Below are 26613 nucleotides of genomic sequence, written 5' to 3' on the forward strand. Positions count from 1 at the left end.
CCTAAGGCAAAGGAGTCGGACCCCGCATCCGACATGTCACGGATGAACTCGGCGGACTGACGATAGGCCTGTACCGCCTGACGCCCGATTTCTGCGCTCTTCTCGGCCAGCGCCGCCTCCGCTCGCTCCGTAATCTGAGCTTTCGCTTCCATGACCTTCGCCACAATCCGCTCGTCCGCCTCGGAGGAGACCCTCAGCAGATCGGCCCGAGCCTCCATGTGCTTCGCCTCGGCAGCGACGCGAGCAGCCTCAGCCTCCTCCAGGCGCGAATGAAGCTCCTGGTTGCTCGCACGAGTCCCCTCCAAGGCCGACTCCAATTCGGCCATCTTGGCTTCAAGAGATCGGGTTCGGTTGCGGGCGTTGTCGGCCGACTGCTGGGCCTTCTCCCACCTCTCCCGGAAGTCGGCAGCCTTCCGGGACTGCTTTTCGGCTCGCTCCTCCGCCTTCCTGATCTCGCTTTCGAGACCCGAGGCAACCTTGAGTTGCTCCTGAGCCTCCAACAGTTGCCTCTCGAGGGCGGCGAAGCCGAGTGCCCGCTCTTCGGCCACCTGGAGCCTCGTCTCGAGGTCCCTGGTCGTTCTCCCCGCCGCAGCCTGGCCTCCCTCCTCTACAGCTTTCAGTCGGCTCTCGGCCTTCGCCAGGAGCCTCGCCTGTTCCTCGTGGCTCTCCTCCAGACGGATCATGTACTGGGCGAGCTAAGAGACAGAAAAAATGAGAGCGTCAGACGGGGATCAATAGAGCCTATAAATGACGAAAGCGACCAAAAGAACACTCACCGACATGAGGCAGACGCAGCTGGCAGCTCCGACTTCAGGGATCCTCATCTGCCGGACCTGCCTACGGTCACCCTCCAGCAGCACCGTCTCGATGAGGTTTCGGGCGCCGGCGAAAGTGAAGGCCGACCCCGACTTCGCCCCGGAGCCGGACGGTGGTTCTGCGGCCTTACCCTTACCCATTGCTTGAGGGAGAGTCATGCCGACCGTGCTCGAGGCGGGGGCCGCGCCAGAAATCGACAGGGTCCCGCTCGGCCGAGGCCTCGGCGCGCCCCTCCTCGTATCATCCGAGGCCGACCAAGTCGAAGGCCGGGCTGGGGACCGACCGCGTCCGACCCGGCCGTCTCGGGCGCGCCCGGATGACACCTCCAGAAAAGCGGTAGTCTCATCACCGGAGGGCTGATACGGCGTCAACTGTCGGTCCGAGCCCGCGGCGTCCCCCTGATCGGTGGGCCCGGACCCGTCTGTCGGCGTCGGAGTCGCCTGCTGGCGGGGCTTCTTCGCCGGTGGGACCCCGCTCGGAGGAGTCCGTTTCTTCCTCCGGACCGCTTCCAGTAGGGACGCCCTACTAACAGCCATTGCCCTGTCCGACTGCATGACGTCGTCGATTTCTGCAAAAAGAACGAGATGGTTAGAAACTGAGAAGCTGATGGAAAGAAGAAACGAAAGAGGAGAAAAGAGCTAAAAAAGAAGAAGTGATGGCGGGCTCACGGTCGGCGGGGACCGAGCTCAGACCGACGTTCACCAAGGCATCCTCGGAAATAAGGCGAGCCACCGGGGGGAGCCGGCCCTCGGCAACCAACCCCCTCAAAACGGCGACGCCATCGGACTCCTCCCTTGACAACCTCGATAGGCCGATCGGGGACTTCATCGGCGTCTCCCAGGTTGTCCCGATTCCCCAAGAGGGATCTACGTCGATGAAAAAGAAACGCTCCTTCCAGCCATGAATGGAGGAAGGAGCCTCCTTGACGAGGCCGCACCCTCGCCGCGCCGCAAAGCACCACCACCCTCTGTCCCGGGGGTGGCCGTTCAGGCCGTAGCATTCCCAAAAGACATTCAGGGTGGCGGGAACCTCGTGCATGCGGCAGAGAACCTGAAAGGCCGTCAGGGTACGCCATGAGTTCGGCACCAGTTGCGTCGGCGCCACTCTTAAACCTCGAAGCACCTGCACGACTAAGTCCGAGGGGGGAAAGCGGAACCCAGCCCGAAGGATGTCCTCATTAATGGCGACCTTCCCTGGAGGAGGATGGGACATCCTCTCCTCAGGCCCCGGGAGCGTAACGTTGCAGGCTTCGGGAAGGTGGTACCGGGCCACGAACCTATCTAGGTCTTCGGGTACCAGCTCCGACTGAATGCGGTCCGCTCTTACTTCGTCCATCCCTAACGGCCAGAGAATCTACGGTCAGGACGGGGTCAAGAGGGGAGAAGGGACCGGAACGACTGGGGTACACTAATACGAAAGGAGAAAGTACGGAGAGCCCTAAATTGAAGAGTGGGGCAACTCACCGGAAGGGAAGGAAGAACGGCTCCGAGAGCGTCAAAGGAGGAGCGAACAAACAGTCCGACGGCAACGGCAACAGCACAAGGGAGAAACTCGAGGATGCCTGTGAAGAGAAAGGCGGACGGGGGAGGGCCCCCGGTTAAATAGGCAGAAAGGCGGGTGACGCCTCGGTGACGCCAGAGGACGCCTGGCTACCGAAGGATCGTTCTCGCCCCAAAGGCGAATCGACGCCATTAAGAAAGGATGTCCGCCGAAATCCGCAGACCGCCAGATCAGCGACAACCGCCATACGCCATAAAAAAAGAGCGGGGAGCTCGGAGCGCGCGCGCCTTTCCGAGGGATGGCGGCAATCTCGAAGCATCACTCCCTTCACCCGTTCCCCTCCTGGTTCCAGGCTCGAAAGTGGGGGGCTACTGTTACGGGGGAACTTAGCCACCATGCCCCACGTGACCGGCACGCGCGCCCAGGAAGACTACGGCTGCCCCTTGATCCAGCAATCCGACCTCGGGTCGGATATCTTCGGCTCCGCAGCCCGACCCCGAGTCGGCTGCCCCTTGATCCAGCAATCCGACCTCGGGTCGGATATCTTCGGCTCCGCAGTCCGACCCCGAGTCGGCTGCCCCCTGGATCCAGCAATCCGACCTCGGGTCGGCAATCTCTTGACAACAACAGACTGTTCTCCTGAGGCACGCCGCGGCCCCCTGCTCCACTACTCCCTGCAACGGCCGAATCCGGCGCTGCCCCACGATCCCCTGTAATAACCGTACAAAGCGGAGCTCCACTACGCCCTGCCATGGCCGTACCCGGCGCTGCCCCACGACGCCCTGTAACGGCCACGTCAGTGGCAACCCCATTGTGCCACACGATGACCAATCCCCAGAAAAACCCCCCAGCCTGATATATATGGGGCTGGGGGGAAAGGGGGAGGGCAAGCAAGATTCTCCATAGCATCATCTTACCTGCTACCTCTCCTTCTCCTTCGATTCCCTCTAATTTGATCGTCGGAGGGCCCCCACTACCCCAGTGGTGGTGCGAGGCTTGCTTGCAGGTTTTCCAGCGGAAGGTGGAGCGCAACCAAAGCAATTCAAAGGGAACCCCGTTCACACCGCTGTGCCAATCGTTCTCGGTTTGGACCCTCAGCAACAATAACCATTTACCACTTCGAAAGGACTCATGCCTAAGAACCTATTGACTGAACTATTATATGCAAACTCGGCGGTCGGTAATACTAAATCCCATATCCTAGCATGCTCACCTATCAGACATCTTAAAAGATTTTCTAGGCTACGATTAGCAACTTCTGTCTGGCCGTCAGTTTGTGGATGATAGGCAGACGAAAATTTCAATTTGGTGCCTATTATATACCAAGGAGTTTTTCTAAGGTAGCTCATGAATCTAACATCCCTATCAGGCATAATAGATTTTGGAGGATCAGGTGGCTAACGACTTCATAGAAATAAAGTTTGGCAATTCTAGAAGCATCCGAGGTCTTAGAACAGAAAAGAAAGTGAGCCATCTTTAAAAATCGGTTCACAACCACAAAAATAAAATCGTGCTTATTAGAAGTACGTGGAAGCCCCAATACAAAATCCATAATGACATCTGGCCATGGGCACTCGGGACGAATCCAAATCTGGTGGTGCCAACTCTTCAAATCAATTTTAGAAAGGATAGTGGCAGCAGACATAGAATCTAAAAGGTCGTTTAGCCTAGAAATGGAAAAGCGATACTTAACCGTGAGTTTGTTGATGACACGACTATCAACACACATCCTTCAAGAATCATCTTTCTTGGGGGTGAGGAGTGCGGTACAGTACAGAGGCTCAGACTCTTTCGAACATACTCGTGTGAGGAGTTCATCAACTTAACGTTTTAGTTCAGAATGCTCGTTTGGGTTGAGCCTATGATGGGGAAGATTAGGTGAAGATGCTCCTGAAATGAGATCAATTGCGTGCTGGATATCACGCATCAGAGGAAGGATGTCTGAAAGATCCTTAGGGAAAACATGATGAAACTCCTCCAGCAGGGGAACTACTACCGGTGGATGCTCAGGGTTCGACTCCATTGATGACTCTAGCCACAAGGGCAAACACAGGTGATTGGCTTTCAGTATCCTTCATTACCTCTTTTGGAGTAATGATGCGAAGTGATTCATTCTTTTGCAGAGTGACACTCTTCTTTTCAGGGGTGGGCTCTCTAGGAGGCAATGAGTTCAGTATAATTTTTAAATCCTGAAACATAAAGCTACATGAATTTGATCGTCCATGAAGTGTGACGTCCATATCGTATAGCCAAGGTCTCCTTAGGATGACTTGACCTACGTCCATCGGAATGCAGTTACACCAGATTTCGTCTTTATAAAATAGAAATTGAATCGGAACGAGGCATCTTTCCGACACCGAAATGGATGTCTTATCTACCCAAGCTACCTTATATGGGTTGGGATGAGGGGTAGATTTCAGGCCGAGGCGGGAGACAACTCCGGAAGCAATGGTGTTGATGCAACTCCTGCTATCAAATAGGATTTTACACGTTTTACTATTGATCTTAACGAGAAGTAAAATAGGGAGGTCCTACGCCAATCTTGTTCTGTCTTAGTCTGAGCTAGAGTACTCCTAACCACATGAAGCCTAGGGTTTTGGTTATTCGGATCAGTGGGCTCCTTTTGGGGTTCAGCCTGGATAAACTCTAACCCGATTTGTTCTTCTCCAAAGTCTTCTACAAAATTCTCTATGTTTGGTTCGTAGACTTCTTCGACACATTCATTCTCTTGGGTCCCAACTTCGAGTTCAATCATTAGATAAGTCTTGGCATTACATTGGGATGCTATATGGCCAAATTTTTGATACCTGAAATATTGGGTTTGGCTTCTAGAAGAAGGGTTGGAACCTAGTATGCCTTTTCTTTATCATTTGAAGGGTTCTGGACAGGCATCGGGGATGTCCTAGTCGGTGCTTGGCTAGGACCGGGCTGGTTAGGAGGGTTGTAAAGTGGTCTGGATTGCAGGAGATAATTTTGATTAGGTCGGACTCCTAGGGCCATGGGTCAAGGGTCAGTACGCCTCACTACAGGGGCCTGTAAGAAACTATCCATATCTTGAGCCAATTGGTATGCTTGGCCAAGGGTGGTAATCTCTCGGAGGATTAATTCTTTTTGGATCTCCTCACGGAGTCCTGCTCGAAACCTAAAGAGAGTAACAATCTCCTCTTCGATTACACCGCACTTCATATGAAACTCCTCAAATTGTGCAATGTAATCAGCAACGGTTGATGTCCCTTGAGTTAGTTTCTGCCACCTATCCATAAGGCATTGTTGGTAAGAGAATGGCAAATACTTCTTATTCAGCTTTTTCTTCATATCCTCCTATGTGGTAATACGAGGAAGCCTATGGATTTCATGCATATGTTCAACATTATGTCAGTACAAGTGAGCTTGTCCAATAAGCTTCGTTTTGGCAAATCGTACTTTTCTATCGTCAATCATTTTGTACGACTCAAAATAATTATCTATGGCTACTCTCCAATCAAGATACACACTTAGCTCTAGTTGACCGGCAAAGGTGGGGGCATCTGCTCTTACGGTATGCAGTAGCCGTTCGTTAAGATCATGCTGGTAATCAGGAGGATGTTGGTACCTAGAGGGATGGGGAAGACCTATAGGTGGTGCGGCCAAACAGAACTCCGGATAGGCTGCAATTGGGGTTAGCGGTTCAGGAGTCCTAATGTGTTGCACTAGTGCACGGACCTCTCGCTTGAATTCCTCATGGTCAGCTTGCAAGGCAACAAACCGTTCCATGAGATCTTGTAGAGCCTTGGAATCCATGGTAGCTAAAGGGGTTTTAGGTTGACCGAGGTGGTACTCCCTACCGCTACAGATTGGCATGCAATAATAACACTAGTTGATGATGTGAAATGTAATGTTACTAATGAACCTTAACTGACCTAATGTGATGTAAAACAACTTACTAATGCAACCTACTATGAATTCGAAAATTAGCAAATTTTTGCAAAAGTAACTTAAAATTAAATGTTACCGATTTGTACTTCGGTTACTTCAGAATTAAAGTATGAAATTAATCACTATAAGAAGTTAGGTTACAAGCACGTATTATAGTCGTTCTAATCCTAAAGTAACTTGATCGACAGATGTGGAGAAATATCCTGTCGCTAGGGTATTCTAATTTAATATCTAGATTTAAATGGTGAATAGGATGGGTTTGGTAGTAGATGTTCTAAGTTTTGGAGTTTGATAACAATATAAGTTTTCAAAATGTGGCTATCATGCAAGAGAATTAGAATACAATTAGTTAAACAAGCCCAAAAGAAGTGAAAACCTATCACCTGTCGGGAAGCAAACGACCAAAATGGTGCGCTCGAGGGCTGGGGCGATGATCAGGAGCGAGGTGCAGCTGATGGGCTTAAAAGGGATGAGGGAGGGGTGGTGTGGGCCCCTGGAGAAGAAAAGGCCCATTGAAAGGGGCTCTGCAGTGGTGGCACGGGCTGCTGATTTGGGCTCGTGAGAGAGAGTCGGGGTGGGCTCTTGCTGTGTGGGCCTGTGGTGCGGCCTGTGGAGTCAAGAAGGAAAAAGGGAGGTGGCGAGCTGTGTGTGAGGGATCAGTGGTGACGGCAGAGGGGTGCAGCGGCGGTGCGACGTGGCAACGACATGAAGGAAGTGGAGCTGTGCTGTGTCGGGCAGAGCGGGTGGTGGCGAGGATGGCGGAAACGGCGGCGTCGGTGGACGAGGCTTGGTGGAGAAGGAGCCCGGCAGAGGCGACGCAAAAGCGGTGGAGTGGCAGCAGCAGCGACAGCTCGAAAAAGGAGGTGGAGCTCAGCTTCGGTGACGGTGCGGCGAGGCGTGCGCAGGAAGCGCAGATCGTCGAGGAGGGCATCGTCAGGGCTCGGTAGCGGTTGGCTTCGATCGTCTACGGTCAACCGCGGGAAGGAGGCGCCCGAAGGAGGTGTCGCACAGCGGCGGGCGGGGTTGCGCAGCTCGGCGGAGACGCAGTGAGGGGCGGCCGATCGGGGAAGATGAACATGTAAGGGTTGTTTTTTTTTTGGCACGCACGTGCAGTCACGTGCAAAGCTTTTCTTTTCTTTTCTTTTTCATTCTTTTCTCTTTTTTTTTTCTTTTTTTTCTTTTTTTTCTTCTTTTTTGGATCTGGGCTACCGGATTCGGGTTAATGGATTTTGTGATTTACCCGTTAATCCTTTCTTCAACCTTCCGATGATTTCGGAAGGAGGGCTTTCGATCCTTGCGGCTGCGGCTGCGACCGCGGGGGAGGGTTGTGGTGGCTGTACCAGCGACGGGCGACTCTGGTAGGCAGCAGCGTCCGGTGGCGAGCCAACGGCAAGGTGGTCACGGCTCCGGCAAGCAGCTTCCGATGGCGGCCCTCTGCGGGTCCAACGATGGAGAAAAAGAGGATGATGCAGAATTTTTGGAGGTGAAGGGAGAAGAGGGAAGGGCTCAACGGTGGTGGTGGTTGGTGGTGGGTTTGATGAACAGATTTGACAGAGAGAAGGGCTCTGTTTTTTATGTTGGTGGGAATCGAGGGAGAGAAGAGAATCTGGATTGTGGCTTTGGCAGCAGGGGCAAAGCTGGCCTGCTCTAATACCAAGTTGATGCAGGACTGATCACTGGAGAGGCTGCTGCGGTGACTGAACAAGGAAATCAGGGAAGAGGGATGAAGAAGAGGAAGAGAGGCAGAGAGGAAGAGAAGAGGGAGAAGGGAGGAGGAAGAAAGAGAAGGAGGAGGGGGAAGAGAGAGGGGAGAAAGAACGTGGGGGGAGAAATTCTTATTCACTTCATTGAAACTTTAATAATGATAAAAGTCTCCCATATATAGGGCCCAAACAAGAACAATTAACATAAACCCCTTACACAAAAATAATTCCCAATAAAGACCTAAAATAACACAAATAAAGCCCTACAACAATAAAATGCAAACAAGCCTAGAAATAAAATAAAATACTAATGAAAATGGTGGAGAAGATGGGCGGATGATCAGATCTGATGTCCCCATTAAATTGTCCTTTATATCTGGAGAGCCTGAAGAACAAAAGGGGAGACACATCTTTGGAAGATATATTAGACCTGCTTGTTATTGAAACTAATCTAATGGTTTATTCTACTTTCAGTTGGGTTATTGATTCTGATTCTACTTCTCACTTGTGCACTACTATGCAGAGTCTATAGAAAAATAGAAAGCTGACGAACGGTGCAGTAATCCTTCGGATTGGCAACGAGGCAAGAGTTGCTGCTGTGGCTGTGGGCACCTATCCTCTATGACTATCATTTGGATTTAGTTTGATACTTAAAGATTATTATTATGTACCTGCTGCTAGCAAGAATTTGATTTTGTTTTATGTTTAGCACAGGATGATCATAGTTTTACTTTCGAAAAGGACTACTGTTCTATTTATTTTAGAAATAAATTGGTTGCACGTGGTTTTATGATTGATAGTCTTTATCAATTACATATGGATGTATCTGTGAATGCATCTGAACAAGTAATAAGTGTCATAGGATCTAAAAGATCCATAGATGAGATAAACAAGAAGTATTTGTGGCACCTCAGGCTTGGTCATATTGGAGAGGACATATTAAACAAATTGGAGAAAGATAGGCTTCTCGGCTCATTGACTTTCGAGTCATATTCAGTTTGTGAATTCCGCCTTTAAGAAAAATGGCCAAATTACCCTTTGTAGGACATGGGGATAGAACTACTAAGATACTTTTCTTGGTACACACTGATGTGTGTAGCCCATTCGATGTGCAAGCCAGGGATCGTTATTTTTACTTCATTACCTTTACCAATGATTTTTCACGATATAGGTATGCGTATTTTATGAGACAAAAATTTGAAGCTTTTGAAAAGTTTAAAGAGTTCAGATATGAAGTAGAAAAACAAACTGAAAAACTCCTTAAGGCTCTTTGATCAGATTGAGGAGGGAAATACCTTAGTGAAAAATTCTATGACTATCTCAAGGAGAATGGCATAGTCTCACAATGGACCCCTTCTGGTACACCTCAACTCTATGGGGTGATGGAGAGGAGAAATCGGACCCTATTGAATACGGTCCGGTCTATGATGAGCTTCACTAATTTACCCTTATTTTTTTGGGGAGATGCCTTACTTTCTACAATTTATTTATTGAATAGAGTTTCCTCTAAATCCGTTCCTACTACACCGCATGAGATATGATATGGTAAAAAATCGAGTCTTGGTCATCTCAAGATTTGGGAATGTCCGGCCCACGTCAAGAGACTACAGGCGAACAAGTTAGAGGCTAGGACCATAAGTGCTCGTTTTATTGGATATCCTAAAGAGTCATTAGAATACTATTTTTACGTCCTAGAGGATCGCAATATTTTTGTGATCTGACATGCTATCTTCTTGGAAAAACAATTTATCTATGATAGAGGCAGTGGGCGGAAAATTGAACTTGAAGAGAAAGTTTTTGAAAAGCAACAAGCCATGAAACCTACAGAACTTGTTCATACTAAGCCAGTATATGTAGTACCTCCTCCACCTCGTAGATCTAGCAGGATCCCTCATCCTCCTGAAAAATACTTAGGTATGCTTACAGAAGATACTGAGTAAATATTCCTCATGGAGGATAGAAAACATATACAGGATCCCAATACCTACAACGAGGCGATTTTGGACATCGATTCTGAGAAATGACTGGAAGCTATGAAGTCAGAAATTGACTCCATGCGTTCCAACCAAGTTTGGAACTTAGCGGATCCACCAGAAGGTATAGTACCTATTGGCTGTAAATGAATCTACAAAAGGAAGATAGGTTCGAATAGAAAGGTAGAGACCTATAAGGCAAGGCAAGTGGTGAAAGGATATAGTCAATGCGAAAGCATTGACTATCAGGAGACCTTTTCACCTGTAGCCATGCTAAAGTTCATTCGAACATTGCTTGCTATTGCAGCATATCATGATTATGAGATCTGGCAAATGGATATGAAAACTGCTTTTCTAAATGGATATCTTGATGAAGATATCTATATGAAGCAGCCTTTGGATTTCACTTTTAGTGATGGAGATCACAAAGTCTGCAAGCTGCAAAAATCCATTTATAGACTAAAGTAAGTATCTCGGAGTTGGAACACTCGTTTCAATGATGCGATCAAATCGTTTGATTTTATCAAGAACGAAGAGGAACCATGTGTTTATAAGAAAGTTAGTGGGAGCGATGTCGTATTTTTCGTATTGTACGTGGATGACATCCTCCTGATTGGAAACGATATTTCTATGCTGACTTCGGTCAAGATCTGGTTGTCTAAAGAATTCTCCATGAAGACCTTGGAGAAGCATCCTATATTTTAAGGATTAAGATTTATAGAGATAGATTTAAGAGGATACTTGGCCTATCACAAAAAATGTACATAGAGGAGGTGCTAAAAAGATTTATCATGCAAAACTTTAAAAGGGGACTTTCACCCCTTAGGCATGGGATTCATCTCTCCAAGAAGATGTGCCCCAACACATCTGAAAAGATTCAACGCATGAGCAAGATCTCTTATGCTTCGGCCATAGAGAGCCTCATGTATGCCATGCTATGTACACGACCTAATATAGCCCTTGCCGTGAATGTCACGAGCAGATATCAGTCGAATCCAGGCGAGGAGCACTGGATAGATGTGAAGAACATTCTTAAGTACTTAATAAGAACTAAGGATATGTTCTTGATTTTTGGAGGAGGATCAGAGTTAAAGGTAGAAGGATAAATAGATTCAGACTTAATGACTGATATTGATGATAGAAAGTCTACATTAGGATATATGTGCTTGTGCAATGGTGGTTCGGTAAATTGAAAGTGTTCCAAACAACCGAACATTGCTGATTCTATTATGGAAGCTAAGTATATCGCTGCATCCGAAGCTGCAAAGGAAGCCTTCTGGTTCAAGAAGTTTATTGTAGAGTTAGATGTAATGTCTTCAGATACTATAACACTCTACTGCGATAACAATGACACCATAGCTCTAGCTAAGAAGCCAAAGTCTCATCAGAAGTCTAAACATATAGAGCGGCGGTTTCACCTCATACACGACTACCTCGAAAAGAAATATGTCGAGGTGCATAGGGTAGACTCCACGGACAATGTGGCGGATCCATTCACTAAGCAGCTTAGTCAGTAGAAGATTGAAGCCCACCTTGAGAAGATGGGGCTTAGATATATGGCTGATTGGCTTTTGTGCAAGTGGGATATTGTTAGATGTATGCCCTAGAAGCCAATATGACTAACACATAATTAATTCTGGAACATAGAATTGTACTTGATTTTATTATTATTTAATAATAATAAGCATTCTTTTCATTCATATTGTGTATGTGTCTGTGAATCGTTCAAGAAATTAATAATATAATTTTCATATTCTCAAGAGTTGAGAATTTGAGCCATGTATCATTGGTGCTTAATTCTTGAATGCTCCTAATCGATGGATCATCACGAGGACGGTGCTTGATCCGATGAGATTAGTGCACAGATCACTCACTATTCTTTTCAATGGATGAGTCTCGAGTCCACAGTATAGAAACACTGGAGTGATAGTGCAGGTGCTTGTTAGAGAACCAGGGTACTAAGCGTGACCAAAGTAAGAAGCCACTTGGATGTCTATCCATTCGTCAGTGACTTACTTGATGTTGCAGTAGTATGACTGGTCCTTTGATCTGCAGTGCTTCGGCTATTCACAGTGAGGTTGCTGTAGTTTGACTGCACATATACATGGTTGCTAGTCATATGGGTCCTTGTGATGTAGATTGGCTACAGTAGGTTCACTGTAGGAGTAGGATGAGCACCTACATGAAATCTATCAACCTTGTTAGATAAGGAGTGGTCCTATATGATTTATGAGACTGAGTTCGAAAGATCTCGGTAGGTGCAGTATGTACAGTGGAAAAGAAGTTTTTTACTCTCGAACTAAAGTCGAATAAATCTTGACATATGACAGACGATAGGGTTTGACGGGTTATCCATGACTTCCATCTTGTAGGGATCTACAATAGAAGGACTGTATCGTATGATAACTGCACTTAGAGATTCTTCTATTCCATTCTGCTGGGTTGTCACTACATGCTGCTAGGTATCATTGGTGGATGGTGAGACTCACAGGGATTATCTTGATGGTCAATGATCTTTGGTGATTATCATAATAGTTCATGATTATCAATTTGATTGATAGTTGGTTTAACCCACTAAGAGTTAGTGAGTTGAAGAAGGAATAATTGCAATTGGACTGCAATTTAATTGAATCAATTGGACATCACTGAATTGGACTTGATCTTATTAGATAAGGTTTAAGAGTCCAATTTGGAGTAGGACTCTTACAGTCCTAATTAGATTAGGACTGCAAATTATAAGAGTCCTACTTGGAGTAGGACTCCTAGAGTCTTAATTAAATTAGGACTAAAAATCTTAATTGAAGAATCTTAATTGCAATAGGACTCCTTATTAGATAAAGATAAAGAATTCTAATTGCAATAGGACTCCTTACTAGATAAGGATTAAGAGCACTAAAGCCCATGATTGAGTTATGATTGGATTAGGCCACCTAATCCTCCTTGGAGGGGGATTCACGTGCAAAATAAAAGGAGGGGCGTGCGCCCCTCATTTTTTTATTTATTTTCGGATTTTTTTGGGAGAGTGCGTGAGAGGAAGCCCTAGGGGGCTTTGGAGGCAAATCTAGACCGTTGAAAGGAGAAAGAAAAAAAAAAGGGCCGTAGGCCTCATCTTTTTCTTCTTTAATGGCCGAACCCTCTCTCTCTCTATTCTTTTGGGCGTGGCCTCCTCTTCTTCCGTCTCTGCTTCTTCTTCCTCTTCCATCAAGAGTTGATTGTTCAAGAGAGCTTCAACCATCAAAAGTAATTTCTGCAACGAAGCTAGCACTCCGATGAGATCTAGACGCTTAGATCGGTCCTCTTCCTTGTGTGGATACCTGTAGAGGCCGAATACGTGTGCGGCTTCAAGTGAGCCTTTCAAGATAACCACTATCATCAGATTGCAGTGAACATCTACTCGCACAAAGTAAAGATATGATCTTTCTCCAACGATTTAATCTTAATCTATCTACGAATGGTTTTAAAATACGTTCATGCGATGAACGAACTATGAATGCATCTTCCGCTGCAGTTTTAATTTTCTGCGGCATGCATGGTATCCCAACATGGATGTGATGGGTGATCCCTAGATGGACGCCCTCCCGTTGAGGCTTTGGCCGATCATGATTTATATTGAGGCCTTGGAAGGATTTTGAGTCTGCAATCTTCTCTACCTCGATGGGAGAGGGTGGGACTCTAGACGGATTGGCCATCTCTTTGCTGAGCACCTGGTAGAGAGAGTGCTGTCGGTGGCGGTTCCAGAGTGTGACGTTCCAGATGTGACGGTCTAGAGCACTTCCTATAGCCCGAGGGTCGGAGTGAGGGATCTCTATAACCTCTTTAGAAGTGAGCAGATTCAGAGTCTGGACTGTGTCTGAATCTGAAAGTTTGGTCTTCACCCGAGAGTTGCTTTGTTCCTATGAAAGGTGACATGGGGACATTCATGCAGGTTTGTCTGGAGGGCCTTCGATAGCTCGGGGGCACCTGGGACTCCACCTCTACTCTTGTAGCATCTCGGACAGTATATATCACCTGGGAGCCCTCACCCCTGAGCTTCCTCAAGGTTAACTTTGATGGATGTGTATTAGATGGTGGCATGATAGGTGGGCCAGATTTGTGATTAGAGGCCCATACTCTAGAGTGGTGGCAGTTGGAGAAAGCCCAATTTTTGACATTTTAGTCTCTAGGGCGGACCTGAGGGCAGCCTGGGCTGGAATTAGTCGTGCTCAATGTGTGTTGAAAGCCAACGCCATCTTGCTAGAGGGTTGATAAGTGCGAAATAATACCTAAATTAACCTCTTTCTCATAGCACTTATCATTATTGTAATACACATATTTTGTAAATTTAACCATAAAAAATGTGTTACCTTCACCATTGCATTTGAATAAATTATCAGAGGTAATTCGAGTTAGATTAATATTTTGTCATAATGGTCGAGTCCTATGTGTGCAGGTCGAGTCAAACCAATTGGGATGATGTCTAAACCCGAACCTCATGCACCTCCTGTATCTAGGGATCAAGCTTCCATCCTAGCGGTACAACGTCAAGATCATGTATCCTTTCTTCCACGATTCAGTTCAATGCAAATTTCCTTCGCGTTTGCAGCGGTGCCCATGTCCACGTCATCTTCTAAGTGCTTAGCGATTAATGCTCCAAGTTTGATCCCGGCCATCCCATGTTGATCTCCCAATATCCCAGCTCACAGATCTATTTCGTCCTCCTATTACTCTCACACATTACAGCCTTCCGGATTGATCCCAGCCAAATTAAATTCACATCATCTCATCCTTCCGAATCCCCTCTCAGCTGTAGCCACAACCACTCGCAGTCAGCCACATCTGTTTTCTTCCTCAACTTTCCTTCATCCCGTGTGCGTACCATTCGGACCCAAGGAACAGAGCCGCGTCCAGCTTCTCCTCCGCGTTGAAATATGATCTTATCTTCTGGCTTGATCCCAAGGAATCTCCCAACGTCCCAGCTCATCTTCCCACGCATCCGGCTCAGCTCCTCTTCCATCCGAATCCCCTGCATCGTGGATCCTCTTCTTCTTCCGCGATAAGATCCAGCTCCTCCCAGCCGAGATCCTCTCAGCTTCATGGATCGTATTCCATCTCTCAACCATGCGCATCCATTCCGGGATACAATCGAGTTCAACTCTATCCACGGATGAATTCATAGCCCTTCCCTGCTTCAAAACAGAATCTGGATAGGCTCTAATCTCAGCGTCCGGATTAGCTTCATCTCTCTTTTTCCAGCCATTCCCTCCTTTCACGGACATCTCCCAGCAAATCCCAATGTCGATGTGTGCCTTCCTCTCATTCTTGATCAACTCCATCGTTATCCTGCATCATCCAGCATCCTCATCTTCTTCCGCTAACTTCCAGCCTTCCTGTTCTTATCCACGGATGAGTTCACACATTTTTTTTCCTTGCAGAGCAGATATCCTTATCTTCCCGATTCTTCCGGCATCTCCTCTCAGCCGTGAACACCATCCCGCTTTGTCCACGTCTCTGCTTCTTCCGGATTACTTCGCATTAGTGATGGGCATCGGGCCATGCCGGGCCGGCCCGGCCCAGGCCCACCGAGCCACGGACTAAACGGGTCGTGCCCGACCCGGCCCGCTCAGCAAAAAATGCAAGCCCGGCCCGGCCCCAGGCCCGTGGATTGGCGGGCCGGGCCGGGCCGGGCACGGCACGAGCACGGCCCGTCTCGGGCGCAAAAGGGCCGTGCTAGGCACCGCCCGTCTGGAGGGGGGAGAAAATAGCCGTTTCCAACGGCTATTTTTGGTTTTTTCCCAAAATACCCCTCCCAACAGTCCAAAAACGGCTAATTTGAGGGGTATTTTGGGAAAAAAATTTTCTGGCTCGCGGGCCGTGCCGGGCCCAGGCCCTTATGGGCCGTGCCGGGCTCGGCCCGCGGGCCAGAAAATGGTAACCCAGCCCGGCCTCCTTTCATGGGCCGTGCCAGGCACGGCCCGTTACTGTAGCAAGCGGGCCGTGCCGGGCCATGGGCGGCCCGGCCCAGCGCCCATCTCTACTTCGCATCCAGCCGTCTATAGATCACACATCCCGTCTCCTCCACGTGGAAGCAACATCGACTCCTTCTACCGCATCTCTTCTCTGCGATCAGCTCCCAGGTCATATTCTCCCCAACGTCCGGATGAGATACGACAATATCTCCCATTATCGGCGGATCAGATCAAGCCTCTTCATCATTATCCTCCCACTCGAAACAACCATGTGAAGAAACAGAGGAGGAGGGAGGGGGAGTTTGCAGCCTATAAAAAGGAGAGTTGATGTTGAACAGGGGGCAGCTGGGAATGATCCAATTCTCACTGAGTTTCGGGGAGGGGGAGTTCTCAGAGACGTCCGAGAAGGGAGAAGATGACGGGAGAAAGGAGGTAGCTGTGATGGGAGTCCTCTGCGCTGCCACTGTCTAATTCCCCATGGAAGGCTGAGTTCTTCATTAGGGCTGGATGCAGCCCTAACAAAGGACTGGATGCAGCCCTAACAAAGGGCCAAGGATTTTGTATCTTTAATTTTATGTTCTTAGAGTTGTATGAACTCAATGCTTTTAATGAATATCTTCCTTTATCTCATATTTAATTTCTGTGATGTTAAATGTGACATTCATACAACTGGTTTTCATGGTCACTAAGTAAATATAAAGATCATCTATGCTTAAGAAAGATGCAGTGTCCTGCCACATTAGTTTAGGGTAGACATTTCATGCCAACTGAAGATGGATGTTCCTAAATTGCTTTTGAAACATTTTATTTGAATGCTTATTCGGCTTGTAGCTAATTTGCATGTTAATCCAAGAATAAATTAAAATACAATCAATCCTTGTTGCCATGTTAGTGGTGAATTCCTTGCCCTAAGTTCTCTCAACTGCTATCATTCTAATTGCATTTCCTATTAAATAATTTAGTTCAATAGTCTTCTCAAATTCTCTTTTTCAAATATTTTTAAGAAAACAACTGTACCCCAATCCCTGTGGATCGATACCCGTAATCACTATCCTACCAGATACGTGCTATTGCGTGGTTTTTAAAGTTGACTATCAAGGGTGACTTGGCTACTGTGGTTGGTTGGATTCGGGGGCGCCCTACAGAGGTAGGGGCCACCACCCCCTACTTCGGGACATCTAGGGTATGGCTGGCGGTGGCATTATCTTCAAGTTGGGTTGGGTTGTATTTTGACTTTTTGAATGTATTCATATCAAAATTGTGTGAGTCATCAGCTGGAGCAAAAAAAAAAGACTTCATTGATATAATGAGCATTTCTCTTAATGGAGGAATAGTCATGTAGATATTTTTGATTTTTTTTTTCAACATTCTAGTTTTGTAGCTTATGTCGCATGGTGTCTGGCAAACATGCCACAACCTTCTATTATTTCTTGAAATTACCAATTTTTTATTCAATAATAGATGAGTACATATGACTTGGTGTACTTAATTATTTCCTTTAGGCATTTGGTAACTTAAATGAGATCATCATGATGATCTAAGATCATTGTTGATTCTCATCATGAGGCAATCTGATCCCCATCATCGTTTTTGGTATGTCATGGACCAATGATTAGAGATTTCTGAGGATTTGCGAGTAGTTTATTTGGTATGTCATGAGAATCCAAGTTCACTAGTCATATATTACCAAAAATATCTCTGATATATGTGAGGAGAATTTTTTTATGTACTCTTGATTCTCATGAATTAAGAATATAAGCAAATATACCGATTTTTATAGTGGCCCTATTATTTTGTCACAGACTTTATTGTTAGTAGCCACTATCTCTAGAAAATTATACTATGTTTGATGTATCTAAGATATAGTGAAGTGCAAATGACAACATCTCATTTGACCCCAATATCGATAAACAAAAAGATAATCTCAACCCATATGGGATAGGAGTGGATAGTTCAAAAATACTCTCCTTAATATCAAGTTTGGATAAATTGAATCATAATTAAATTTACATAGCATCAACCATTTGCAACATGTTCTTTTTATTCTATTTTTTCTCCATATAAATTTAGAGCTACCACGGCAACCAACTTCAAAATCTTTGTTGCAATGTTCTACCTTTTGCTAATTGTTCCATCTTCAGGAGGGTTCACCATATTGGAGCATGGGTGTTCATTCTTAATACATTCATGATCTTCAGCAAATTGTATGGCAATAACAAGCATATCATATACATATATGCATACATGCATACACACACACACACACATATATATATATATATATATATACACACATACATGTACATATATATATATATATATACACCCACACACACAAGAGAGGCAATATGCCATCCAGCTTTTATTATTAAATGAAGCTTATATACAAGTGATCATATACACAAGGCGGCAAGGATGTAAGGAAACGAGGCATGTGCGTAGATTGAGCTAAGGCACTGTTGCTCTTTCTTTTCCGTGAAGTTATTCTCTGTTGTATTCTGCTCTAAGCCAACATCCAGCACACAAACATAGCTCAAAAAATTTGTGCTCAAAGAATTCTGATCAAACATCTTAGAAAATAGATAGATCTATAGAAAAAAGTTTATATATCTCAAAACCAAAAAAAAATATTGATCTCAGATATAAAGACAAATTTACCAGGCAAAAAAAGATTTTTTGCATAGATATCAATGTGCAAGAAAACAAGATGGACTCAATCAAATATAAAAAATCAAAAGATCAAAATATCAAGAAATCAAAAAATAAAAGAATCAATAATCCCAAAATCAAGAAATCGGTATGGCCAAAAAATAGAAAGAGGAAAATATCAAGATAGGAATCCAAATCCTTTGCGGATGGTGCTTCTTCATGGGCACTCTTTCTGAGACGACACTTTTTTGAAGTCTCTCGTACCCAGCATGCGGAGACTTGGCCAATACTAAATTACTTGATCAAGGGGCAAGATTATCCCAAGATCACTGTGTTGGAGTTATATTAGATACCCGTCCTCAAGGATGGGTTTCCCATCATCCGGTTGGCCAGTGATTTGAGAAGTAAAGGTGATCTGGGATCACTGCTATATAAGATCACTAAGGTGCAACCAAATACGATGATCTCATTATTTTCACTCAAATCACTCTTGATCCTAGGTGGCTCACCCCATACCAAACACCCCGTTAGATGATTTCTACCAAACTCTTCATACTCTCAGCATTTTAGATGGTAGTCTCAACTTTTGTTCAACTAAGATTTTCTTGTAGCTAAAAACTTTATCTACATAGTTGTGGCCATATTTTTTCAGTGGGCTCTACAAACCTCCAATAGCTGGTTGTTCCTCGACAACATGGCAACCAATGGCTACATCAATTGATCTTTTTAAGGTAGGATTCTAGGAGGGATTCAGACAACAACCTAAGACATCACCTAAAAAAGCTAGCCATACGATGTTATTTGGGTTCCTTGGCTTTGTATAAATATCCAAGATTTTTCTAATGAATAACGAATGTGGAACTAGACACATGCTTGCATGGGTCTTCACACACTCCCCCTCTTTCAAGCCTAAGCATCCTCGTCACCCTAAGAGTCCAAATCCATTCAAAGCTAATCACAAGTACCATAAATCTAATCACAAATACCATGATAAATCTATGGTCAATCCAAATAGACCATGTTGCAGTATTTCTTTTAGTCCACATGACTATAGGCTGGGTCCTCTCTGATACCATTTATAATAATCCATGATCTCACCAAAAGGCTAGCTAGAAGATGTTATTTGGGTTTTTTGGTCCTGTATAGGTATCCAAGATCTACCCATTGCATAGGTAATGTGGGACTAAATACTCGTCCACATCGCCTTCGCATACTCTTCCCCCATTTAAGTTCTGACGTCCTTGTCAGGCTAAGGATCTAAATCTATTCAAATCCATTCTCAAGTACCATAAATCCAATTACGAACACTATGATCAGTCCATGGTCGACTGACTAAGGTTCATGCTGCAATGTCCCTTAGTCTACATGGGCCATGGATTGGGTCCACTTTGATGCATATCGGCTATGCACTGTATAGATATTGGGTACTTATACACGACTAAAAAATCTAAATCATACCTATACATGATATATTTATCAAGCACTATAGAAAGTAGCAGGTGCGATTAGCTGCATGTGCAGCCTGCATGCAGTGTACAATAATTTCTCCCTCTTATAAGACTTCCACAATGCAAGTTTGATTTGGAATAATCTCAAAACCCAGCCTAAGTACCATGACATCAGATGGTTGCCCATAGCAGGCTCCCGTGAGCCCATGCTTTTTCTATATGTGGTTTAGAACGAGAGGGTGGAACATGGATAATCTCTTGAGGAGAACGCCAAAGAAAGAAGCTTGCATGAAGAGATCAACTACAAAGTGTTTTGCATCCACAACACATAAAAGAGGCTTTTATTAAATACACGTACTCCCAGGACCCAGGTGAAGTCGTTAGTCAGACGTGAGTTGCCGTTCTGTGTTCTAGGTGAAACAGAGGATCGTTTTCATGTTAGGTAACAGCAGCATTTCAAGGAGGCAGGCCTTTGAAAAATCCGAGTTGGCTCACCGCATAAAACCAGCAGAAACCACAGCTTCCATTGGGAATTAATTCCATCATCGGTTGCAGGGGACCGGAGCAGCCATGGGGGGAGAGGGAGAAGGAGAAGCTGAGAACATCCCCATGCTCACAGAGCTTCCAGATGCACCATCAGATGAATCAGAATCGCACATCAAGAGAACTGGTGAGTTCCATATCTTTCCTCCTGAATTTCTCTCATGTTTCCTAAACTTTGGATGTCATCTTCTCACCATAATCTACTTTGTGGGTTTAAGATTTCGACCTTTTTTATTTAAAACATGGATGGAATTAATTTTTGGTCACAAAACTCCTGAAAAATACCACCTTTTCTCTGGTTCACTGATACCTATAAACCACTTCAATCTCTCTTCAAATTTATTTTCTAATTTAAATCGATAATGGAAAAAAAAAACTCCATCTCATATTATTTAAATCCTTACTTTCAAATTTTACAACTAGGGAGATTTTGGCTGCTTTATCTTTATCTCATCAGCCAAGCATGAATTAACTTTAGTTTGATTTATGTATTCCATTTTTTTTCAGAAATAATTTATTTCATATCTTGAGAAGTTTTTTAAATGGTTTATTGCTGTCCTCTTTTACTTTGGAAATTATATTCATTTATTTGGAAAAATGCAATATCCATTTCTTCTTTCTTTCTTCTTCAGGGACTGTTTGGACTGCTGTTGCCCACATAATTACGGCTGTAATAGGCTCTGGAGTCCTCTCTCTAGCATGGAGCATAGCTCAATTGGGTTGGGTTGCTGGTCCTATATGTATGGTGTTCTTTGCTTCAGTCACCATGTTCCAATCACACCTGCTTGCTGATTGCTATAGATCACCTGATCCTGAGCATGGGCATATCAGGAACCATTCATACATGGAAGCTGTAAAACTGAATTTAGGTAACTCAAATACTCTCATAAAATATTCTTACTCAGTTGGATGATAATTTCCATTCATGGAACCATTCATCCTTCTAAGGATTTTGGCATGATCGATGAATGATATGGCGTCTATTGAAAGCTACACAGCTCTTGGTAGTGCCAAATATGTACTGCAAACAATCTTAATTTGAGAGCAGTAAAAAAAACTTTTAAATGTTCCGGCGCCACCACTATAATCGGTCCTTGATGACCTAAGTTGCGTCTTGTTCAAGATATACGACAGATTTTAATAAGTTATCTACCCTGTGATATTTAATATTTAATAATTTAATTAATTCAATTAGTTGGTACGCGGATAAAAATTAAAAAATTATAGCGAAATATTGCATGGATCACAAAATCTTAGGTGGATCCTATGTGATAATTTAATCTGTTCCTATGTGATAGGTGGATCCCTGGCACCCCCAAAATATTCTTCTTACTTTAAAACAGACGCGGACTCTTCAATCGAGACAAACCGACATGATCAATGGTCACATGCATCAATATAACTTTGGTGCTTAAAATACTCTTGAGTCTTAAAACAATAAATTTAATTAAATGATGTGGGACCATTCATTACGTCATTTTAGCCAAACATGTCGGCATCTGCAGCCTTCGTGTCCGAAAAGAAAGTGCCATGTGCGGGCCGTGACTTCGACGGATTTGTCGTTTCAAAGCTACGGTTCGTCCCACCCAGACGACTTATAGTTGCACCTGGACTTCACTTATAAATTTAGTTGGTCAAACAATTTATAGTGAATTTTAGCAAAAAAAAAAAATTTATAATGAAACATCAGTTATTAAATAGCTATCGCCCTGATCACCTCCAGACCTACGTTTCCATCATTCACTGCGAGATTTGAAATCAATTATATAAAGATTGTTTTCTAAACTTCTATCCTTTTAGTTTTCACTCGTTTTTGCATATTTTAAACAACAATAATATAATATAATTTATTTTACTTAAAAAAGTAACTGTCAGTAAAAAAATCCCGTTGTTTTTTTTTTACATTCACTATAAATGTTTCTTCCTGGTCTTATTTTTATGGATTCAGCTGGCTGTAGTCGGAAGATTAATGTGAAAAAATAGTTGCTTAAATAAAAATTTTGAAAAAAAATCTCGGACGGGGCAGTCCAAAAAAATGGTTCTCCAATTTTCTTAGCATTCCCATGATAGTTACGTTTCAATGGAAAAATCGTTTTATTTCTTTATTGGTAGTGGCTTGTTGGTAGGGTTGGCCTTATCCGATTTTGGCTAATTCGGTCATTGAGATTGAGACCGACCGGTGGGGCAAACTATTATTGCTGGTATTGGTTTCTTCAGATTTGAATATTTGTTCGGTGTCTGCTTGCAGGGAAGAAGAGTTGGTGGGCTTGTGGGATATTTCAGCAAATAAATTTGTATGGCATTGGAATAGCATACACCATCACGTCAGCTAGTAGTATGAGGTATCCTTGGAAATAAATTTGCCTATTTATTTAAACCGCTCGCAATCCTCTCATATTTCTCAAAAAAGAAATAATGAGTCGGGTTTGTGGCCAGCTTGCACTATGCATGCCAGGATTCATGTCAATGATCATGTGGGAGTGATACTTGGATTGAGCTCAATTTGAATCTACCCAGCCCACCCAAGTTGCTCATTAGATAGGATTAGGTTGCGATTTTATAGATATTGGTTTGACTTGGGATCAAAAATTCTAGCCGGATCTCAATTAGGATTGGGTCAGGGTTGATCTCTAATCCAAACTCGATCTTAATCTAATCCAAACCTAACCCAAACAGACCCAACTTGATTTGACCCAATGAAACTTTATATTAATATCGCTACTTGCACGGAAATGGCTTCTCCCCACACACACAGCCATGAGAACTGAAAAAACAACATGCACGCACAAACACACACACACACACATATATACATATATATAGAGAGAGAGAGAGACGTTGAAGTACTACTTCAATCAATTTGGAACTGATTAAAGTTATTTATGTTATTCAACATGCATGCAGAGCAATTCTGAAGTCAAACTGCTACCACAGAGAAGGCCACAGTGCTCCATGCTCATATGGAGAGACTTCTGAAATGCTGCTATTTGGAGCTGTTCAGATGGTTTTCTCACAGATACCAGATTTTCACGAGATGGCATGGCTCTCAATTCTCGCAGCAGTCATGTCCTTCGCCTACTCATCCATTGGATTTGGACTTGGGCTTGCCAAAGTGATAGGTACTTTTTACCTTACGCTGATGTTAATAAATAGTTTTAGAGGAATTTGTAACTTTTAAATTTTAAATAAAATTTGGAATAAGAGGAAGGCATATGTCCTAAGATTACATGTTCTTCCAGTCCAATATCAATGTAGAACATCTGTGTGGTCATCTAATGAAAAGATGGGATGCCATCATACTTGATTAAATAACAATTGATGGGGACTTGCCAATACCGTAAAATAGCTAAAAGAGTTTGCTGTGCGTAAGCATCTTTCCTTTGTCGTTCGCACAACTTGGGGTCTATTTCTGTAGTAAATAATCAGAATGTGTAGATAAAATGCTTACACACAGAACACGTACTAAGTGCATGCATCCTTGCATATGTATGTATGCACATATACTTGCATATACACAAGGACTGACCTTTACATATTGGCAGGGACCTTACCTTGATATATCTTATGATTAAGAAAAGAAAAATTTGCATTTTCACATGGACATGCACATATGTGTATTCCATGAAGATATCTACATCTGACATGTCTATTCTTATTTGTGTTTGCATGAAAAATTATATGCAGATATGTGTCTAATATACCACATTTTGTTCAAAAAGCCGACAACATGATACAGAGCACATTGATGCATGAATTTAGGTGAAGGCATAATAGTAGGATGTTGATTGGACTATAGAACTCTACTCAGTCTAGTGAAAAAAAATCATACTGGAACTAACATGTTATAAAGCTTCTTTTCTTGTGGATCAAATTTTCAAGCACTAGTGCTCTAATGCTGCCATACTTCACACAGCTTTTCCATCATACTTGTATGCCAGAGAACGGAAGAATCAAAGGTGGAGTTGGAGGCATTCCAGTATCCTCAACAACACAGAAGTTCTGGCTAGTTTCTCAAGCACTGGGAGATATTGCATTCGCCTATCCGTTCGCTATAGTTCTCTTAGAGATAGAGGTGATAAACATTTCACACCTTTAATTAATATGAATATGTAGCCTAAAAAAGTTTGTTGCTGATAGTCCAGTTATGACATCAAGGTTTTTAAGTTCAGAAGAATTGAAGGAAAATTATTGAGCTTCCACAAATGCAGGATACTCTCAAGTCACCACCACCTGAAAACCAAACCATGAAGAAAGCAACAAAGATCTCGATTCTCACCACCACATTCTTCTACCTCTGTTGTGGGTGTTTCGGCTATGCTGCCTTTGGGAATGATACACCTGGAAACCTCCTGACAGGGTTTGGTTTCTACGAGCCTTACTGGCTTGTCGACTTTGCCAATGCATGCGTTGTTCTTCACTTGGTCGGAGGGTATCAGGTAAGCCCTTCTACTATGATTGAGTATAAATACTAATGTACTTTGAACAAAATTAAAACCTTTAGCATGCCTTGTTACCAATCACTTTGCTTGATCTCTTGCCCAAGTACTGACTTGAAGAGTGAAATGAGGGAAGCTAAAGCTTCTGTTTATATTTTGATAGGTTTTCAGCCAGCCAGTATTCGCATTGGTGGACACATGGTCTGCAGAGGAGTTCCCCGGCAGTGGATTTGTGAACAAATTCTACACCATCCAATTGCCATTCCTGCCTCCTTGCAGACTGAATCTTCTCAGGTTATGCTATAGAACCATATATGTTGCATCCACCACAGGGATTGCAATGCTCTTTCCATACTTCAACCAGGTCTTAGGAGTGCTGGGTTCCTGGAACTTCTGGCCTATGGCTATCTATTTCCCTGTGGAGATGTACTTAGTGCAGAGAAAGATAAGGGCTTGGACAAAGAAATGGGTTGGCCTTCAGATCTTCCGAATTGTGTGCTTATTTATCAGTATGTTTGCTTTTGTTGGATCAATTGAAGGAATTATTAGTGAGAAGCTGAGTTAGGGATCCATCGAGGTTTTCCTTTTTTTTCCTTATTTTTTTCTCTTTCTAAATTTGTGGTGCATTTTAAAGGCTGCTATTTTTCAGGACAAATACGATTGAAATAGCTTTTCTTTCCTTTTTTTGTGCTAGAATAATGTGCAGGGAATAGATGGCACTCTCATGACCGGACTAATTGACTCAGGCTTGGCCATGCATCTAGCCAAGCCCAAAGTTGGGACGTGTATGGAACTTGCCACACACGGGATTTACCCGACATTGTATTTACGTGCATCATATGAAGCATGAGATTGGATCGCTCTAATCTATTACCATGGTGTGCACTTGTTGCCTGGAGAGTGGTCTGCCAGCCGGCACAGGAGTGGGGGCTGAGTGTCCAGTCTCCTCTAAGGGGGCGAGGTGTGTTGGTTGCCAAGCATACTGCGAGGTTGGTGAAAAAAAAAAGCTCCTGTTAAGAGAGGCAATATGCCATCTAGCTTTTTTTATTAAATGAAGCTTATATACAAATGATCATATACACAAGGCAGCAAGGATTTAAGGAAAGGAGACATGATATGTGCGTAGATTGAGCTAAGGTACTGTTGCTCTTTTTTTTCCATGAAGTTATTCTCTGTTGTATTTTGCTCTAAACAGCGCACAAACATAGCTCCATAAATTTGTGCTCAAAAGAATTCTGATCAAATATATTAGAAAATAGATAGATCTATAGAAAAAAGGTTTATGTATCTCAAATCCAAAAAAAATTATTGATCTTAGATATAAAGACTGATTTACAAGGCCAAAAAAAGACTTGTTGCGTGGATATCAATGTTCAAGAAAACAAGATGGACTCAATCAAATATAAGAAATCAAAATATCAAAATATTAAGAAATCAAAAAATAAAAGAATCAATAATCCCAAAATCAAAAAATCGCTCCTAACAGCACTTATTCCTCCAACAGGTGATTCGTCGAAAAGACTAGCAGCATTTGTCCACTTCTCTGACTCATGGCCAAAAAGGGAAAGAGAAAAATAACAACATAGGAATCCAAATCCTTTGCGGATGGTGGTGCTTCATGGGCACTCTTTCTCAGACGACACTTTCTTGTAGTCTCTTGCATCCAGCATGCAGGAACTTGGCCA

The 26613-nt window shown here is 43.9% G+C and overlaps 1 protein-coding gene across 3 annotated transcripts in view; it reads left to right on the forward strand.

Moving 5' to 3' along the window:
* Positions 1-26158, forward strand: part of LOC103711967 (probable amino acid permease 7) — a 50902-nt gene extending 24744 nt beyond the window's left edge. The window contains exons 1-8 of one of the 3 annotated variants that reach the window (XM_039116884.1): positions 20425-20619; positions 21125-21361; positions 22741-22834; positions 23397-23611; positions 24431-24564; positions 24701-24928; positions 25092-25505; positions 25623-26158. In XM_039116884.1, the coding sequence (XP_038972812.1) occupies positions 20520-20619; positions 21125-21361; positions 22741-22834; positions 23397-23611; positions 24431-24564; positions 24701-24928; positions 25092-25493 (1410 nt within the window). In that variant the 5' untranslated portion in view covers positions 20425-20519 and the 3' untranslated portion in view covers positions 25494-25505; positions 25623-26158. Of the gene's footprint in view, positions 1-20424; positions 20620-21124; positions 21362-22740; positions 22835-23396; positions 23612-24430; positions 24565-24700; positions 24929-25091 lie in introns of those variants that run through there. The other 2 variants (XM_039116883.1, XM_039116885.1) reach the window with 2 other exon arrangements.
* Positions 26159-26613: the final 455 nt, after the last annotated feature.

Source organism: Phoenix dactylifera, unplaced genomic scaffold (genome assembly GCF_009389715.1).
Source record: "Phoenix dactylifera cultivar Barhee BC4 unplaced genomic scaffold, palm_55x_up_171113_PBpolish2nd_filt_p 000143F, whole genome shotgun sequence".
NCBI lineage: Eukaryota > Viridiplantae > Streptophyta > Magnoliopsida > Arecales > Arecaceae > Phoenix > Phoenix dactylifera.